The 19,728-nt window shown below is 45.2% G+C and overlaps 1 protein-coding gene across 15 annotated transcripts in view; it reads right to left on the bottom strand.

The window, feature by feature from the left end:
- Nucleotides 1–19,728, bottom strand: part of EVA1C (eva-1 homolog C) — a 104,565-nt gene that overhangs the window by 18,746 nt on the left and 66,091 nt on the right. For 7 of the 15 annotated variants that reach the window (XM_074034135.1, XM_015446924.3, XM_015446920.3 and 4 more), the window contains one exon: nucleotides 1,232–1,375. The exons of 6 other annotated variants lie outside the window; for them this stretch is intronic. In XM_074034135.1, coding sequence (XP_073890236.1) covers nucleotides 1,232–1,375 — 144 coding nt within the window. The remainder of the gene's footprint in view (nucleotides 1–1,231; nucleotides 1,376–19,728) is intronic. 2 more of the 15 variants (XM_074034133.1, XM_005548824.4) reach the window with 1 other exon arrangement.

A 19,728-nucleotide genomic window follows, 5' to 3' on the forward strand; every position in this document is an offset into this window, starting at 1 on the left:
TATAAAAGTCTGAAGATGCAATGGAACATTATTATGCCACAAAAAGGAATAAAGTACTGAGACATGCTACAACATGTACAAACCTTGAAAACAGATGCTAAGTAAAGAAGCCAGACAAAAAGCACCACATATTGTATGATTCCATTTCTAGGAAATGTCTAGAAGAGGCAAATCCATAAAGACAGAAAGTAGATGGTGGGTTGCCTGGGGCTGGGGCAGGTATAATGGGTGGATTTGGGGGCCTGACTGCTAAGGGATACAGGGTGTCTTTTGGAGGGAGGAGAATGTTCTTAAATTGATTGTGGTGACGGTAGCACAATTCTGTGCATATACTAAAAACCACTGATTTGTATGCTTTAACAGGTTAATTGTATGGTCTGTGGATTATATCTCAAAAAAGCTGTTCCAAACGTAAAATGGCTAGGAATGTTTGGCAGGGGAAAAAGAGATTTCCAAGAGAATAGGTATCGGATTCTTCAGTTATAATGCTCTTTGCTTTCCATTTGCTTTTATGCTCATTTCAGAAAAAAAAAAAAAACAAAAACAAAAACAAAAAAACAGTCAACATATTAGGATTACAAACTGGAAATCCCAGTATCCTCAGAAAATAATAAACTGCTGATTTGCTTTTAACTGGCTTTATGAAATTAGAATCTAAACAAAGAAGGCATTTCATTTTATCATTTAAAGACATTAGGAAAACAAAGTAATGCTGTCGTGTAACAATTTTTATTGTTTTAGGGTAAGCATTTGATCTGTTGACTCAACACTGTGGGCATGTAGATAAAATAGCTGTTGGCAGTACAGCGAGTTAGTCATTTAGGGCCTAAAAGCAGAACTGGAAGGTTAAATAGGAGACACACAATGCGACTGTGAACTCACATGACATCCCAATAAATTTACCCAGATGAAAATCACTGTTCTCAGTGACATCAGTTTACCCCTATTTGGTTGTTCTTTCTCCACCCTCCCATTGGCTGCCAATCTGATTGCTAAAGGCGCTTTTACACAAATTTTGACCAAAGAAAATTCTATTGCTTATCTGACATGAATATCATAAACAAGAATAAGAAAGAAAAAAGGGCTCCTGGATATCTGGGATGAGCAAACAGCTTCAGGAGGAGCATGTTTGGCTTGTTCTGGGCACACTCCTGCCGTTCACATGATCACCACCCTCCCCCAAAAGAGGCAGGGTCTTCAGGCAGCTGGTCGGGGAGGGGGCTGTTCTTACCACATGCGTAGGTCACAGTGAGGTATTTTTTCACACCTGGCAAACAGGGGCTTCCAAAATGGTGATTGTTGACGACGATTTTGCATCTCTGCTTCCCATAGCACCTTCGGGACAGGACTTGCGAAGCTGAGTAAGACAAGCAATCTGAAAGGCAGGAGACACCCAGAACTTCACGTTGCATCCCAGACAGGGCCACCACATGGCCTACAGCATTCCGTGTAAATAGATATGCTGAGCTGGATTCAAATCAATTGGAGAGTTTCTCTGTTTATTTTCTGTCTCATGAAAGCACCCAAGATGGGCAGAGCCAGCATCATGATCCTGTCCTAGAAGTCCCAGAGCTGGGTTTAATGCTCTGCTGGCACCATCTTGAAATTCTTTTTCTTTCTTTCTTTTTTTTTTGAGACTGACTCTCATTCTGTCCCCCAGGCTGGAGTGCAGTGGCTTGATCTCAGTCACCGCAACCTCTGCCTCATGGGTTCAAGCAGTTCTGCTTCAGCCTCCCGAGTAGCTGGGACTACAGGCACACACCACTACGCCCAGCTAATTTTTGTATTTTTAGTAGAGACGGAGTTTCACCATGTTGGCCAGGCTGGTCTTGAACTCCTGACCTCAAGCATTCCGCCTGCCTTGGCCTACCAAAGTGTTGGGATTACACGCGTAAGCCACCATGCCTGGTAGAAATTCTGATATATTTTTGGACAAGGGGCTTTGCATTTTCATTTTGCACTGGTTAAAATATGAAGAGCATTGAATGAAGATTCTTCGTTCTTTTATGACCTTTACCATGCTTTGAAATATTTTATTTGTTTGTTTATTTTGAGAATCAATCTCCTGTACATGAACATAAGCTCCAGGAGAGACTATTTCTGTTTTGTTCATCATCTAATTCCCACACCTCGCCCACTGTAGAGCCAAGTAAATATCTGATGAATGAATGAATGAAATAAACGAATTGACATGAAGATTTGTTTTTCGGCACCCTGGCACAACATCATTAAAATCAGCAAATATCAATTGAACATCTATGGCAGATGAGGCACTGTGCTAAGTATCATCAGAAAAATCAGTAAAAAGAGGACCAGGCACAGTGGCTCACGCCTGTAATCCCAGCACTTTGGGAGGCGGAGGCAGGCAGATGGCCTGAGGTCAGGAATTCGAGACCAGCCTGGCCAACATGGCGAAACTCCATCGCTACTAAAAATACAAAAATTAGCCGGGCATGGTGGCGTGTGCCTGTAGTTCCAGCTACACGGGAGGCTGAGGCATGAGAATTGCTTCAACCTGGGAGGCAGAAGTTGCAGTGAGCCGAGATCGTGCCACTGCACTCTAGCCTGGGCAACAGAGCAAGCCTCCGTCTCTAAAAAATAAATAAATAAAAGCCTACGTTGCTTTCACAGGATTTGCAATAGAACTAGAGACTCAAAATGCACATGTGAGAGCTGGTGTCTGGTAGTGGAAACAGTGAATCAATGTCAGCAAGACATGGTGCAGACAAGAGGTGCTAGGTCAGAGGCGGAGAGATCGCTGTGGGTGATGAAAGAAAGAGCAGGAATTGGGTAGAGGCAGGCAAGAGAGAAAGCAAGAACACTAAGGCAGTGGGCTAGGAGCCCCTGCAGGGGCTGGCCACAGGCTGGAAGGGCGGGAGTAGGCGGGGGTGACCATGGCGAATGAGTGGGAAACGTAAACTGGAACAAGACGCTTTCAAAGGCTTAGCTAAAGAATTTGGACTTTACTCTGCAAGCAACAGGGAGCTCAAAGAAATGGCCTGACACTATTGTCTTTAGGGGACAGTGTAGAGGATTCCCTGGGAGAGAAACGGGAACCAAGGGCAAGGAGAGCAGTTTGGAAGCAATTTTAAGAATGTACATTGGGGGGAGTTACAGCCTTAAAAAGCAAGGAATGGAAGAGGAGAAAATTTTAGAGACTTTGCAAAGTTCCATTCACTTACAATATAACGGGTAACATGATGTGAGCCACTGTTCTCAGCACTTGTATAGTGAGAGACTATTTTTGTTTTGTTCATCATTTCATTCCCACACCTGGCCCACTCACTGTAGGAGCCCAGTAACTACAGATATTTATTTATCGGGCTCCTACAGTGGGCCAGGTGTGGGAACTACCCTATGAGATAGGCTGTTTGTAACACACACACACTTGTGCACACACACACTTACACACACATCGATTTTGCGGCTGAGAAAGCAGACACAGCGGGGTTCAGTAACCTCACACAGCTAGAGAAAACCGGGGCCTGCAGGTTGATCTCTGAGCCCCACTACCCCGGTCTCCATGAAAGGGTGGGTGAGGGACTCAGGGTTTCAGATCTCAAGCTGCAGGGCTGGGGAAACAGTGGTGCTATTGAGAGATGAGGGAAGTTGTTAGGAGTAGGCAGTTTGAAGGACAAGATCATAAATTCATAAAAAAAAAAAAAAAAGAAGAAGAAAAAGAAAAACTGTCCTGCATTTGAAGTGGGCCGAGATTTTGAAGAAAAGGCTCAAATCTGGAGATGCCTGTGGGGGGTTCATGCCCAGAGAGGCCAAGGGCCGGTGCTGTGAAGAAGGGCGGGTCAGGGAGAGTATGAAGGCATAGGGGCAGGGACCCCAGCCACACAAAGTCCTGTGCATGTCTGCTCACATCTTACAGATGACAAACTCCTCTACCCTCTAACAACAAAAACTGCTCTCCCCAGTTCCCAGGACCTCTCTCCAGCCTTACGCTTCTCCTTCAGTCAGGCTTCTAGAAAGGATCTCTATGCCTTCCCTGCATCTCCCCTCCCGCCCTGTCCCCTCCCTCCTCAATGTGTCTCTGTCCCATGCACACCCTGAAACTGATCCCTTTGAGGAGATCACAGCGATCTGTCACCACCCCATCCCAGAGATGAGGGCTGATCCTAATCCTTCCCCGTCTCTGGAACTTCTGGTGCCTAAATGCCCCTGTTGGGGGATTTCTCACTGACTTTGGCTCCCGGGTGCTCATCACCCTGGTGGTCTCCGATTCCTCTATCGCGGCGCCCTCTGCAGGCCTGCCCACCCAGAGTAAGCTCATTCCTGTGCCTGGCGGAAATTTCCATACGTTTTTGAACAAGGGGCTTTGCATTTTCATTTTGTACAGGGCCCTGCAAAATGCACTGGGTCTGGACTCTCTTCTCCTTTCTCCTTTCTACACACTCTATTCAGTCCCAAGTCCATCCCTGCCACTAGCAAACCACAGAGAGCCGAGGCCAGGATCGCTGCCTTCAGCGCTGGCCACTCCGGTCACTCCGCCATGTGCAATGATCGCCTTTACTCTTTCCAGCCACCTCTGGCTCCACACATCCAGTCTGCACCCATTGTTTCCTCCTACTCTCCCGCCACAGCCTCAGTTCCAGCCCTGTCAGTTTTGCTGCAATTTTAGCAACTGGACTCCCTCCCTCCATTTTCTTCCCTTCATATGGTTCTCTCTTTGCCCTCCACTGTGCCCTTTTTTTTTTTGAGACAGAGTCTCGCTCTGTCACTCAGTCTGCAATGCAGTGGTGCAATCCTGGCTCACTGCAACCTCTGCCTCCCAGGTTCAAGCAATTCTCCTGCCCCAGTCGACCAAGTAGTTACAGGTGCCCGCCACCATGCCCAGCTAATATTTGTAGTTTTAGTAGAGACGGGGTTTCACCATGTTGGCCAGGCTGGTCTTGAACTCCTGACCCCTGGTGATCCACCTGCCTCAGCCTCCCAAAATGCTGGGATTACAGGCATGAGCCACCACACCCAGGCCACTGTGCTCCTTCTAATCTCATCCCTCCCTGCCTGCTTAAGATCCCCCATCACCCATCTGACCAAGTCCGACTCCTCAGAACTGTGCACAAGGCCCCACGTGACTTGCCTTTTCTACCTTCCTAGCCCCTTCACAGTCGCTATTCTCCCACCCCAGCCTGTGTCGCAGCCTGCAGGTCTCACAGAAGCGCCAGAAAGCCAGGCTGCGACTCTTGACATCTCTTTATCTTTGCACATGCTACTCTGCCTGCTAGGAAATACTTCCTTCTCCCCTGTCTTCTCAGTTGTGCCATCTCCCCCGGGCGGCAGTCACTTGTTTCCTTCTCTCTGCCTCTCCTGTGCTGTGTATTGCTCTCACCGCATGGCTCTACTTACTTGCTCATTTGTCTCTCTCCAGACTAGACAGGGAGCTCTGGCCCCCAGCACTTACACTGGTCCTGATGCTCAGTAAATGCTCAAAAATTACAGGATGAATGAACAAAGGGAAGGTTATAACCTCCATCCCTTCTGAAGCTCCTCCTTGACTCTTGGAGCCTTCTCCTGGTGTCTTCACCACCAGGCATTGGAGCTGGCTGCTCAGGGGAAGAAAGTCTTGAAGTGGATTATCCAGGAGGAAAGGAGAAGGATTCATGAGCAGTGGGTGCATGAGTGCATGAGAGCCCACAGCTGTGAGATACAAGGAGACTAAAATGGAACCAGAAGCAAGAGAAAAAAACACCATGGTTTCACATCCATGTTCATAGCGGCATATTCACAATAGCCAAGAGGTGGAAGAGACTCAAGTGTCCTTTGATGGATGAATGGATAAATAAAATATGGTATATACATAGGATGGAGTATCATTCAGCCTTAAAAAGGACTCACTGGACTCCTTCCTTCCATTTTCTCCCCTTCAAATGGTTCTCTCCCCTTTGCCCTCCACTGTGGTCTTTCTTTTCTTTCTTTCTTTCTTTTTATTATTATTATACTTTAAGTTCTAGGGTACATGTGCATAACATGCAGGTTTGTTACATATGTATACATGTGCCATGTTGGTGTGCTGTACCCATTAACTCGTCATTTACATTAGGTATATCTCCTAATGCTGTCCCTCTCCCCTCCCCCCTCCCCACAATAGGCCCAGTAATGGGATGGCTGGGTCAAATGGTATTTCTAATTCTAGATCCTTGAGGAATCGCCACACAGTTTTCCACAATGGTTGAACTAGTTTACAGTCCCACCAATAGTGAAAAAGTGTTCCTATTTCTCCACATCCTCTCCAGCACCTGTTGTTTCCTGATTTTTTAATGATTGCCATTTTAACTGGTGTGAGATGGTATCTCATTATGGTTTTGATTTGCATTTCTCTGATGGCGAGTGATGATGAGCATTTTTTCATGTGTCTGTTGGCTGTATGAATGTCTTCTTTTGAGAAGTATCTGTTCATATCCTTTGCCCACTTTTTGATGGCACTGTGGTCTTTCTAATCTCATCACTCCCTGCCTGCTTAAGATCCCCCACCACCCATCTGACCAAGTCCAACTCCTCATAACTGACACATGCTCCAATGTGGATGAACCTTGAAGACATTATGCTAAGTGAAATAAGCCAGTCACAAAAAGACAAATACTGTGTGATTCCACTTATACGAGGGACCTAGAGTAGTGAAATCCATAGAGACAGAAAGTGGAATGGTGGGTGCCAGGAGCTAAGGGAGGGAGCAATGGGGAGTTGTTTTATGGGTTTTGAGTTGCGATTTTCAAGATGAAAAAATTCTGGAGATTGATTGCACAACAATACAAATATACTTAACACAACCAAACTATACACTTAGAAATGGTCAAGATGGAAGGCCAGGCGTGGTGGCTCATGTCTGTAATCCCAGCACTTTGGAAAGCCAAGGCAGGTGAATCGCCTGAGATTAGGAGTTCAAGACCAGCCTGGCTAATGTGGTGAAACCCCATCTCTACTAAAAAAATACAAAAATTAGCCAGGCGTGGTGGCACATGCCTGTAATCCCACCTACTCAGGAGGCTGAGGTAGAAGAATCGCTTGAACCCAGGAGGCAGAGGTTGCAGTGAGCGGAGATCGAGCCACTGCACTCCAGGCTGGGCGACAAGAGAGAAACGCTGTCTCAAAAAATAGTAATAATAATAAATAAAATAAATGGTTAAGATGGTAAATTGTATGTTATGTGTTTTTTGCCATAATTTGTAAAATGCTAAGGCTTAATTGTAAACATAAAATTCATCAATTTTCTCTCAACAAATTAGGTATAGAAGGAATGTAGCTCAACATAATAAAGGCCATATATGATAATCGTCCAGCTAATATCATACTCTACAGTGAAAAGCTGAAAGCTTTTTCTCTAAGATCAAGGGTGCCCATTCTCACCACTTCTCTTCAACATAGTATTGGAAGTCCTAGCCAGAGAGGATTTAGGCAAGAAAAAGAAATAAAAGGCATCGATATCAGAAAGAATGAAGTTAAACTGTCACTGTTTATAGATAACATGCTTTTATACATGGAAAATCTTAAAGACTCCACCAAAAGCTATTAGAACTAACAAGTTCAGCAAAGTTGCAGGATACAAAATCAATATACAAAAATCAGTAGTTTCTATATACTAACAACAAACTATTTGAAAAAGAAAGCAAGAAAACAATCCCATTTACAATAGCATAAAAAATTACAAGGCATAGGTTTAACCAAAGAGGTGAAAGATCTGCACACAGAAATCTGTACACACATTGATGAAATAAATTGAGCAAGACACAAATAAATGAAAAGATACCCCATGCTTATGGACTGGAAGAATTTATATTGTTATAGTGTTCATACTGCCCGAAGTGACCTACAGGCTCAATGCAATCCCTATAAAATTCCAATGACATTTTCCACAGAAATAGAAAACCAATCGTGAAATTCATATGGAACTGCAAAAGACCATGAATAGCCAAAGCAATCTTGAGCAAAAATAACAAAACTGGAAGCATCACACTACTTACTCACAAAATCTACTACAAAGCTGTAGTAATCAAAACAGTATGATACTGGCACAAAGACAGACACATAGACTAATGGAACAGAATAGAAAGCCTAGAAATAAACCCAACGATATACCATCAACTAACTTTTCAACAAGGGGGCCAAGAAGACACTAAGGGGAAAGGATAGTCTTTTCAATAAATGGTGTTGGGGTTTTGGAAAAATGAAATATCCACATGAAAAAGAATGAAATTGATCCCTATCTTCCACCATACACAAAAATCAACACGAAATGGATTAAAGACCAAATATAAGACCGGAAACCATAAAACTCCTAGAAGAAACCCCATGGGGAAAACTCCTTGACCTTGGTCTTGGCAATGATTTATTAGCTAGGACACCAAAAGCAAAAATAAACACGTGGGACCACATCAAGCTGAAAAGCTTCTGCACAATAAAGGAAACAACACAATGAAAAGGCAGCCTACATATTGTGAGAAAATATTCTCAAACCTTATATCTGATAAGGGGTTCATAGTCAAATATATAAGGAACTAATACAACTCAACTGCAAAAAGCAAATAACTCAGTTAAAAAGTGAGCAAAGGACCTGAATAGACATTTCTCCAAGAAAGACATAAAAATGGCCAACAGGCCTGGCGTGGTGGCTTACGCCTATAATCCCGGCACTTTGGGAGGCCGAGGCAGGCGGATCACCTGAGGTCAGGAATTCAAGACCAGCCTGGCCAACATGGTGAAACCCCGTCTCTAATAAAAACACAAATATTAGCCAGGTGTGGTGGCTTGTGCCTGTAATCCCAGCTACTAGGGAGGCTGAGGCAGGAGAATTGCTTGAACTAGGGAGGCAGAGGTTGCAGTGAGCTGAGATTGCACCACTGCACTCCAGCCTGGGCAACAGAGCGAGACTCTGTCTCAAGATAAAAAAAAAAAAAAATGGCCAACAGGTATATGGAAATGTGCCCAACATCACTAATTGTCAGGGAAATACAAATCAAAGCCACAACAAGATATCATCTCACACCTGTTAGGGTGGATTCTAATACAAAGACAAGAAATAACAAGTGTTTGAAGAGGGTGTGGAGAAAAGGAAACCCAGCTACACTATTGGTGGGAATGTACATTGGTGCAGGCATTACGGAAAAGAGCATGGAAGTCCCTAAAGAAATTAAAAATAGAGCTACTGTATGACCCAGCAATCCCTCTTCTGGGTATAGACCTAAAGGAAATAATTCTCCAGCTCCTGAAAATACCAACTGTGTGTCCTACGATTTATCTAAATTCTGATGCTAACTACCTGGAGTTAGTACAGATACCACAGGCTAAGGGCCCAGTCCCACAAGACTACCCCCCAGCCCATCATCAGATGCCAATTGCAAGCCTGGGCCTCTGACTGACCAGCTATAAATCAGTGGTTTCTGCAATGTTCTTCTTGGGTTCCAGAATTTGCAAGACTGGCTCACAGAACTCAGGAAAACAGTTTACTTACAAGATTGTTAGTTATTATCAAAGGACACAACTCGGGAGCAGCCGAATGTTAGAGATGCACACGGCAAGGTTTGGGGATGGGGCACGGAGCTCCCATGCCCTTGCTGGGGGTTCTACCCTCTTTTTTTTTTTTTTTTTTTTTTGAGATGGAGTCTCTGTCCCCCAGGCTAGAGTGCAATGGTGCGATTTTGGCTGATTGCAACCTCTGCCTCCTGGGTTTGAGCAATTCTCCTGCCTCAGCCTCCTGAGTAGCTGGGATTACAGGCGTCCACCACCATGCCCAGCTAATTTTTTATATTTTTAGTAGATATGGGGTTTCACCATGTTGGCTGGGCTGGTCTCAAACTACTGACTTCAGGTGATCCACACCCCGTTGGCCTCCCAGAGTGCTGGGATGACAGGCATGAGTCACTCTGCCTGGCCTAAAGGTTCTACCCACTGAGCATCTCCATGGAGTTCTTGAGCTGAAAGGTCTCTGAGCCCCATTGTTGAGGGCTTTTATGGAGGTCTCATGATATAGGCATGGTTGATTAAGTCATTGGCCATTGGTGATGGACCCAACAACCTCCAGCCTCTCTCTCCTGCTTGGGGAGATAGGGGATGGGTGTGAGGTTTAAGTTCCAGCCCTCTAATCACATAATCCATTCCCTTAACAACCAGTACCCCATCATTAGGGGCTTTCCAAAAGTCATTCATCAACATAAACTCAGGTGTGGTTAAAAGGAGCTAATTTTAATGACTAACAAAAGATGTTCGTTTCATCTTCATCATTCTGGAGCTATTTCAGGAGCTCAGGACAAAATCTAAATATTGTAACAAAAGATGTTCTGATTGCACTTGTAACTGAGGAAATTACAAAGGTTTTAGGATCTCTGGCTAGGAGATGAATGAAGACCAAAATATATATTTCTTACTATATTACAATACCTCAACACCATTTTTATTAGCAAAAAAAAACAAAAACTAAATAATACTAAACAGTTATTTAAAAGTATATGTGTAACATATTTGTATAAATACAAATCTCTACATAGTATTTACCACTGAAAGGGACAGGACTGGGACAGGGGAGAAAAACATAAGTAGATTCAAGTTATTTGTAGGATTCTAGTTCTGTGGAGTGTAATGCACTGTATTATTTTCCTTTTATAGCTTACATAAGTGTTACACATATTATTTTGAGTATGTCAAATATATTAAATAATTTAAAGGTAAAAATGGGCTATTAAGGCCTTTTTTCCAAGAAAGTGTTTCTTCCAGAAATTTTAGGATTAAATGAGACCAGAGATGTTGGCAGCAAGGAGTCAGGTAATAGTAATATTAGAGGAAATTTTAAAATATAGAGTTGTGGGTGTTTAGAGTCAGAAATATCTCACAGGAGTATAGAGGAAGCAGTAATACCTGGTAAAAACTTGAACACAGGGAGAGGGAGAAGTTAGTCAAGAACAACAGTAAGGGCCGGGTACAGTGGTTCATGCCTGTAATCCCAGCACTTTGGGAGGCTGAGGCGGGCGGATCACCTGAGGTCAGGAGTTCAAGAGCAGCCTGGCCAACATGCTGAAACCCTCGTCTGTACTAAAAATACAAAAATTAGCCGGGCGTGGTGGCACACACCTGTAGTCCCAGCTACTTGGGTGGCTGAGGCAGGAGAATCGCTTGAACCCAGGAAGCAGTCAGCCAAGATCATGCCACTGCACTCCAGCCTGGGCAAAAAGAGTGAAACTCCTTCTCAAAAAAAAAAAAAAAAAAAAAAGAAGAAGAAGAAGAAAAACAACAACAGTAAGATCAACAGCTCTGCATCCACTCTTTCTTCCTTTGTCTGCTCATGACGATTGGTTCAAACAATGCTGCCAGAGCCAACTTCTAAAAGTACGTCTCTGATGATGTCCTTTGACTGTTTATGCTGAAACCTTACAAGGTGGAGAAGGCCTGGATCCCTGGGTCGTTGGAAGCGAGCTGCCTAGGAGAACCACCTAAGCCTCGCTGGACTGTGAACTGACCAAGAAATAAACCTTTACTGGGTTAAGCAACTGAGTGACTGTAACAGTTACATTAATTGCCCTGACAAATGCAGAAGGCTTGGCAAGGCTATGTAACTTCACTTAGGTCTCAATGTTTGGTGGTAGTGTGTGCCCTAGAACCTCAATCCGGTTGACATTAAAGACTGTACCCTTAAATATAACATCTCCACTTAGACAAGAATGGGAAAAGGTATTGCGAGAATCAGGGGCTCAAACAATTTGGCAAGAGAGAGAAGACAAGTCTGTACTATGGTGAACAAGAAATTAAGGAATCTGGATTCTGAATCTACTTGAGGAGCCGGCCCATGAGGAGCCAGGACAGGGGGATTAGAGAGAGAAAGTTCTTAAGGAGAGAAGAGACCTATGGGCTCCATGAAAGAAGAAAAACAAAATGCAAAAAATAAAAAGGGAGTGGCTAGGCACAGTGGCTCACGCCTGTAATCCAAGCACTTTGGAAGGCCAAGGCAGGTGGATCACCTGAGGTTAGGAGTTCGAGACCAGCCTGGCCAACATGGCGAAACCTCATCTACAAAACTACAAAAAAATTAGCCAGGCATGGTGGTGCACACCTGCAATCCCAGTCACTCTGGAGAGTCACTTGAACCCGGAAGGCGGAGGCTGCAGTGAGGGGAGATCGCGCCACTGTACTCCAGCCTGTGGGACAGAGTGAGATTGTCTCAAAAAAAAAGGGAGTGATCAACATCAGGTGAGTTTCAGGTATGCAAGACCATTGCAGCATCTGAAAGACATGGCCCACTTGGAGGAAAACAAGAGGGTGGACAGTCAGGGGAGGAGAACGTCAACTACAGAGGAGGAAGCATGTGTCTAATGTGTTTGACGCTTCTAGAATAGGCCAAGGGAGAGTGTGGGTTGGGCTCTGGAAGGATTTGTAGGGGAGAACACATTACCGATGCTTGTGAAGTAAAAAAATAGCCAAACAAGGAAAGTTTCTATGGTCTGGCACAGGCCAGCCCCTCCCTGTGGGTGAGTGGGGATGTAATAGCTCTGGAAATGGCAGAGGCCGGAACTTCCTCCAGCAGCATGGCTGCTCGGCGGACAGATGGAAGCACACACAGTGGGTGGAGGTCAGTCGGGGGAGCTCACTGGGTCTTAGGGAGGCCAAAGGTGCCTGTCCAGAAGACACATTAGGGTAGAAATCACAGACTAACACATGTGCTGAGAAAAAGGGGCCAGAGAAAGAAGCAAGAGTCTCTAAGTAGGGGAGGAATTCACAGCCCAGGAAACTTAAAAGGTTGACAGAGGCCAGGGTGACACATGTGAGTTGCATGAGTTAGCACAGTGTCCACCCCAATAATTATTTTTTTTTTTTGAGATGGAGTCTGTCTTTATCACCCAGGCTGGAGTGCAGTGGCGTGATCTCAACTCACTGCAACCTCCACCTCCTGGGTTCAAGCAATTCTCCTGCCTCAGCCTCCCAAGTAGCTGGGATTACAGGCATGTGCCACTGCACCGAGTTAATTTTTGTAATTTTAGTAGAGATGGGGTTTCACTATCTTGGCCAGGCTGGTCTCAAGCCCGTGACCCTAAGGTGATCCACCCACCTTGGCCTCCCAAAGTGCTGGGATTACAGGTGTCAGCCACTGCACCTGGTCCACCCCAATAAATATTAAATGGTAGTTCCTTCTGCAAGAGCATCAACATCGAACTATGTTCCAGGAAGCCCCGGGCTTTGGAGGAGGTACCCTGGGGACTGGGCAGGTAGAGGAATGTAAGAAGTTCACGTCTCAGGGAAACTCTTCTACTCACTGGAGAACTGTGAAGGGGTCCAATTGAAAGGAATGACCTATGGCTAACCACTAAAAAATTGGAAAGTCAATGCCCTTGAGAGAAGGACAATTTAAATATATTTTTATACACACACACACACACACACACACACATATAAACAAACAGTGAGGAACATTATCATAAAAGCACTTGATCTGAATATATTCATGAAGGACATCTACGGCCATACCACCCTGAATGCACCTGATCTCATCTTACATCCATGAAGGTTCGGACCTATTTTGCTAAGGTACCATTCCACAAGCCTGATAAAAAGGACTAGGTACTGGGCACACAGTAGGCACTCAGCAATGAAGTGCTTAATGTATGAATTCATGGTCTGAAATGGACAGCCTGGCACATGACCTAATGCAAACATCCCGTATCTCTGGCTTTAGAATGGTGTTATTTTGTAGGGGTGCCTGATCTGTGAGATAGAACCTATGCTGAGAAAGGCTGCTCCAGGGGTGTTAGGAAGCAGTGAAGCTGTCATCCTTCTGTCCGGTTCCTGGATCAGCTCTTCCCAGTCACTCACTAGGGACTTGGAATCAATCCATCTTCCCCCTGCCTGCCTGGGAGTACAGTACTCCAGTCTAAAGGAGTGGCTTGCTGGAGCTACTCTGGCGGGTCCTCATGAATGAAGAGTAAACACAGCAAGTCAAGAAGTCTTTTGAGCTTTAAGAGAATGGTTTAAGTGCCTGTCTCTACCAAGTGCCAGAAACATCAAGTCTGTCTTTGTGAAGGGCAAGTTTAGCTTGACCAGTCTAGCAGGAATAGTCACGGCTGCACATCCAGGCGCCAGGCAGGCCACCCACGGCTCAAATCCAGGCTCAATAAATAGACCATTTGCAAAGGTGGGAATGGGATGAGGACGTGGCACACCCAAAGGATGGTGCAGAACCCAGGGCTAGGAATGGCAGGGAGGGCCAGGCATGGTGGCTCATCCCTGTAATCCCAACACTTTGGGAGGCTGAGGCGAGAGGATTGCTTGAACTCAGGAGTTCGAGATCAGCCTGGGCAACAAAACTGGACCTCGCGTCTACTAAAAACAAAATAAAAAGTAGCTGGGCATGATGGTGTGCACCTGTAGTCCCAGCTACTTGGGTGACTGAGACAGAAGGATCGCTTGAGTTGGAAGATCAAGGCTGCAGTGAGGTATGATCATGCCACTGCACTCCAGCCTGGGCAACAACAAGACTCTGTCTCAAAAAAAAAAAAAGGAGTAACATCAGGTCGTGACCACCTCCAAACCTGAAGGGGCCAGGGCAGTGGTTCCAGAACACAGAGGGGGAAGTTCCGTGGACAGGGCCGCTGAATGGAGCAGGGCCCTTCAGAGGAGAGTGGCAACGCTTCTGCTGTGCTGTGTTCATTGTTTGCGCCTGCATCTCCCATTGGGCTGATAGCCGCTGGGGTTCGAGACCAGCCTGGCCAACATGGTGAAACCCTGTCTCACAGAGCCCAGGGTGACCCATGTGGGTCACATGGGTTAACACAGTGTAGGACTCAATAAATAGTAAATGGTAGTTCCTTCTGCAAGAGCACCAGCATCAAATTATGTTCCAGGGAGCCCTGCGTTTCAGAGAAGGTACCCCAGGGACTGGGCAGGTAGGGGAAGGCGGGAAGCTCATGTCTCAGGGAAGCTCTTCTACTCACTGGAGAACCGTGAAGGGGTTCAGTTCTTCTGTGAAGAGGGTGAGCTCACTACTGTTTGCCCAGCACTTGGTATCTGATAAACTCACTGAGACTCAGTGTCCCTCCTGTGTAGCATGACGAATATCTTTTTTCACCGTATTTCGATGAGGTTTGTACGAGGCAACGGCAGACGGTAAGCCCACAAAAACATTAGCTGTTCTCCTCAGCTGTCTCTAAGCTTGCACGAAAACATCTGTGTTTAAGGTCCCGGAAGATCATCTGTGGCAGCTGTGGGCAGCAGAACAGAGCAGTGGCAAAGAGTGTGACCTTGCTAAGCCTCAGTTTCCTCACTCGGACAAAGAAAGTCCCGGGAGCTGACTACTGGGGTGGTATGATTGTTAAAGGCAGCGCCCTGGGCAGCGGGGACAATTCCAGCGTCCTCGCATGTGAATAAGCCTCATCATCATCGGGGCACCTAATGTCAGGTAGGAAATGGTACTTTAGGAAAAGGCCTTTGGGACTTAGTCAATTTAGAGTCTAAATTACATGCCGTCTTTGCTCCCTTCAAGTGAAAACAAGCATATATGGTACGGCGTGATATGAACTAAATATTCAGACCCCAAATCTGCATATCGGAAATAAAAAAAGATTGGAAGGAGAATCACCAAGATGATATTTTTGGCTGGTTGGAAGAAGGTGTTTTATTCTCCCTTATCGATTTTAAGGTAGGTTTCAAGCTTCTGTGACTTAACAATGCTTTGAAATGAAAGTATCGAATGATCTTTCTTTAAAAGGAAAATGAAATTTATGTCTAAATGAAGACAGTTTTTGAACAGTGAGAGTCTTAGAGGCAATTTTTTCAGAATATTTTAATAAACTCTTCTTTTTATATAACTTAATTTGCCCCAGAAGTCATGAAAAGTTTAGGAGTAAAGACATATCCTTTAACTTTTCTTCTAGTTTTTTTTTTTTTTTTTTTTTTTCTCGTGGCTGCACAGGGTTGACTGAGGATATTTTTGTTGTCTTTAAGAGCCTTGTTTTATTTGGGGTTTTGAGCTGAGCACATTTACCAGTCGGAAAAAAAAAAGGTTCTGTTTCTTCTCAACTAAACCACAATCCTTATATGTAAGTGGCCTAAAACTAGCCCCTTCTCCACTGAATTCCTCTCCCTAAGTAGAAAAAACCTAAGTCTCAAAAGAACATAGAATGGAATATATGATTTCTGTATAAGCGACCTGTGTCGGGAACAAATGGTCTGAATTGAGAAATTTATCTTAGAAGTCTGATGTTTCCAAAATAAGTAGTATTTTTTTTTTCCTGTTACAAAGTAAATATATGTTCACATTTTAGAGTACAGAGAGGCCCAAACTGAGGAAAAAAGCCCTAGTACATCCCACCATCAAGAAATAAAGCTATTAACCTTTAAAGAATATCTTCCTAGTCACTTTCCTTGTGTAAATGTTCTTCCCTCTCAATGGAATCATATAGAATTTTATTTTATATTTATTTATTTATTTATTTATTTATTTATTTTGAGGCAGCACTTGCTCTGTTGCCCAGGCCGGAGTGCAGTGGCACGATCTCAGCTCACTGCAACCTCTGCCTCCTGGGTTCAAGTGATTCTCCTGCCTCAGCCTCCTGAGTAGCTGGGATTACAGGCATCCACCACCATGACCACCTAATTTTTGTAGTTTTAGTAGAGACGGGGTTTCACCACGTTAGCCAGGCTGGTCTCGAACTCCTGACCTCGGGTGATCCACACATCTCGGCCTCCCAAAGTGCTGGGATTACAGGTGTGAGCCACCGTGTCCGGCAAAAAAAGTATTTTTGAGACAAGGTCTTGCTCTATTGCCCAGGCTAGAGTGCAGTGGCACAGACATGGCTCACTGCAGCCTTGACTCCCTGGCCTTGAGCAATCCTCCCACTTTAGCCTCCCAAGTAGCTGTGACTATGCTACCCACGGCTCTGTCACCCAGCCTGGACATGCCACCACATGCTGCTAATTTTTGTATTTTTTGTAGAGGTGGGGTTTTGCCATGTTGCTCAGGCTGGAATCACATATATACTACTTTGTATGCTATACTTTCCCATTTACTAATATATTTGTGAACATTTTAAATAAGCGATATTTTAAAGAGCTGTATTGTCTTTCATTTTATGAATGTACCAACTCAGTATCTTTTTACTTTTTTCTTTTTCTTTTTCTTTTTTTTTTAAGAGACAGGGCCTTGTTCTGTCAACCAGGCTGAAATGTAGTGGCACGGTTATTGCTCACCACAGCCTCCAACTCCTGGGCTCAACTCCTGTGTAGGAATCCAACCCTATTTACAATACGCTATTGTTGGACATTCAGATGATTTCTATTTTTTAATATTATAAGCAATGCTATGTAGAACAATCTTAGAGCTGAACATTTGCAAACGAGTATATTTCCATAGGAATTATTGGAAGTAGGTTGCTTTGTCAAAGGGTATTCCAAACATTAAGCTTTTAATACATACCGCCAAACTTATCCAGAAAAAGTGTACCAAGGCACACAGCTGCAAATATTCTGAGAGCACCCTGGGAAACTTATATTTTCTTAGTTTTAAGGATATATGCCTGACCATATTCTTTAAGGCTAACAGAAGGAAAAAAAAAAAGAGTATCTGGGACTACGGTATGTGCCACCCTGCCTGGCTAAATTTTTATTTTTATTTTTGTAGAGATAAGGGTCTCATTATGTTGCCCAGACTGGTCTTGAACTCCTGGCCTCAAGTGATCCTCCCACCTTGGCCTCCCAAAGTGCTGGGATCACAGGAAGGAACCACTGCACTGGGTTGCTTTTGTACTTTTAAGTTACTCTGGGAATGCAAGAATTTATCTTAGAGAGAGTGAAAGAACCCACAGGAAGAGGCCCAGGATAACTCAGCTCTGATTCAGGTCTGACTGTATCTTTGTTGACACTGAGCTCTGAACGGTTCGCAGGAATTTGTTGTTGTTAGTGGTTATTTCCCTCTGAGGCTGATTTTATTTGCACCTTCTGCTTCTTTTTTTTAGGGGCGGGGTGGGGCGGGGACAGAGTCTTGCTCTGTTGCCTAGGCTGGAGTACAGTGTTACAATCTCAGCTCACTGCAATCTCCGCCTCCCAGCTTCAAACGATTCTTCTGCCTCAGCCTCCTGAGTAGCTGGGACTACAGGCATGCGCCACCATGCACAGCTAATTTTTTTGTATTTTTAGTAGAGATGGGATTTCCCCATGTTGATCAAGCTGGTCTCGAACTCCTGACCTCAAGCAATTCACCCGCCTCAGCCTCCCAAAGTGCTGGGATTACAGGCGTGAGCCACAGCTCCCAGACTGCACCTCCTGTTTCTGGCAAACTGCCCTCCACCCCTAATACATGTGATAACAAGATATTCAACCATTTAAATTTTTACTTTTTGGCTATTACTTAACAGTGAAACTGAAGTTAATTGCTCCTTCCAGCCTGTGTTTATTTATATAATAAGGCTGGCTGCTTAAGTGCCGCTGTCTTGGCAGTGGGAACCTCTGGCACCTCGATCTTTGGCTGAAAAGTCCAGGCCTGCCCACACTTGGCCTCGGGGTGGCCTTAGCCCAGCCTTTGAGGCCTGTTGTGTGGTTTTTCTCATCCTCTTTTTAAGGAAATGGTAGAATCCCTGGAGCTCACCCGGAAAATGTAAACCACAGTGGGAAATTACGCACCACAGTGGACGCCCAGACAGAGGCATGTTCTGAAGCCTGGCCCAGCCTTCGGGAAAGGCTCACTCCTGTCTCAGGTAAAAATGCTGTTTTGTTGGTGTTCATTGGTCACCAGCGATGGCCACTTTAATGTCCTCCTTCAGTTTTTCTTCTACCGGATGAGGCATAAATTCTGACGGAGACCACTTGCTGTAAGACCTTCCAGAAATGACTTTGGGTCAGTCTCCTTCAAGATAAGACATCAGGCCAGGTGCGGTGGCTCATGCCTGTAATCCCTGCACTTTGGGAGGCTGAGGCAGGTGGATCACCTGAGGTCAGCAGTTCGAGACCAGCCTGGCCAACATGGTGAAACCCCGTCTCTACTAAAAATACAAAAATATTAGCTGTACTTGGTGGTGAGTGCCTGTAATCCCAACTACTTGGGAGACTGAGGCAGGAGAATTGCTTGAACCTGGGAGGGGGAGGTTGCAGTGAGCTGAGATCATGCCACTATACTCCAGTGTGGGCGACAGAGTGAGACTTGGTCTCAAAATAAATAAATAAGTAAATAACTTAATTATCTCTTTAAAGACCTTATCCCCAGATAAGGCCACCTTCTGAGGTACCGGAGGTTAGGACTTCAGTATACGAATTCAGTTAGGACATAAGTTAGCTCATAAGAGCCTTCAAGAGGGTCTCCTCTGAGGCTCACCTCTTGGAATTTATGTGCTTGTGCAGCCTCCTCCCACCATGAACCAGAGCTTGTGTGGGGGACCGATAGCCTATGGCGGAGGTGAGAGCGTACGGGGGAGGTGGGGGCGTACGGGGGAGGTGGGGGCGTACGGGGGAGGTGGGGGCGTACGGGGGAGGTGGGGGCGTACGGCGGAGGTGGGAGCGTACGGCGGAGGTGGGAGCATACAGGGGAGGTGAGGTGGGAGCGTACGGGGGAGGTGGGGGCATACGGCGGAGGTGGGAGCGTACGAGGGAGGTGGGAGCGTATGGCGGAGGTGAGAGCCTATGGCTCCACCAGTTCTTCTGCATCACTTTCTCTGGGGGAAGCCAGCTACCATGTTGTAAGGACACATAAGAAACCCATGTGGGGATAAACTGATGTCTCACACCAACAATCAGCACCAAACCACCCACCCATGAGTC

Source organism: Macaca fascicularis, chromosome 3 (assembly GCF_037993035.2).
Source record: "Macaca fascicularis isolate 582-1 chromosome 3, T2T-MFA8v1.1".
Lineage (NCBI taxonomy): Eukaryota > Metazoa > Chordata > Mammalia > Primates > Cercopithecidae > Macaca > Macaca fascicularis.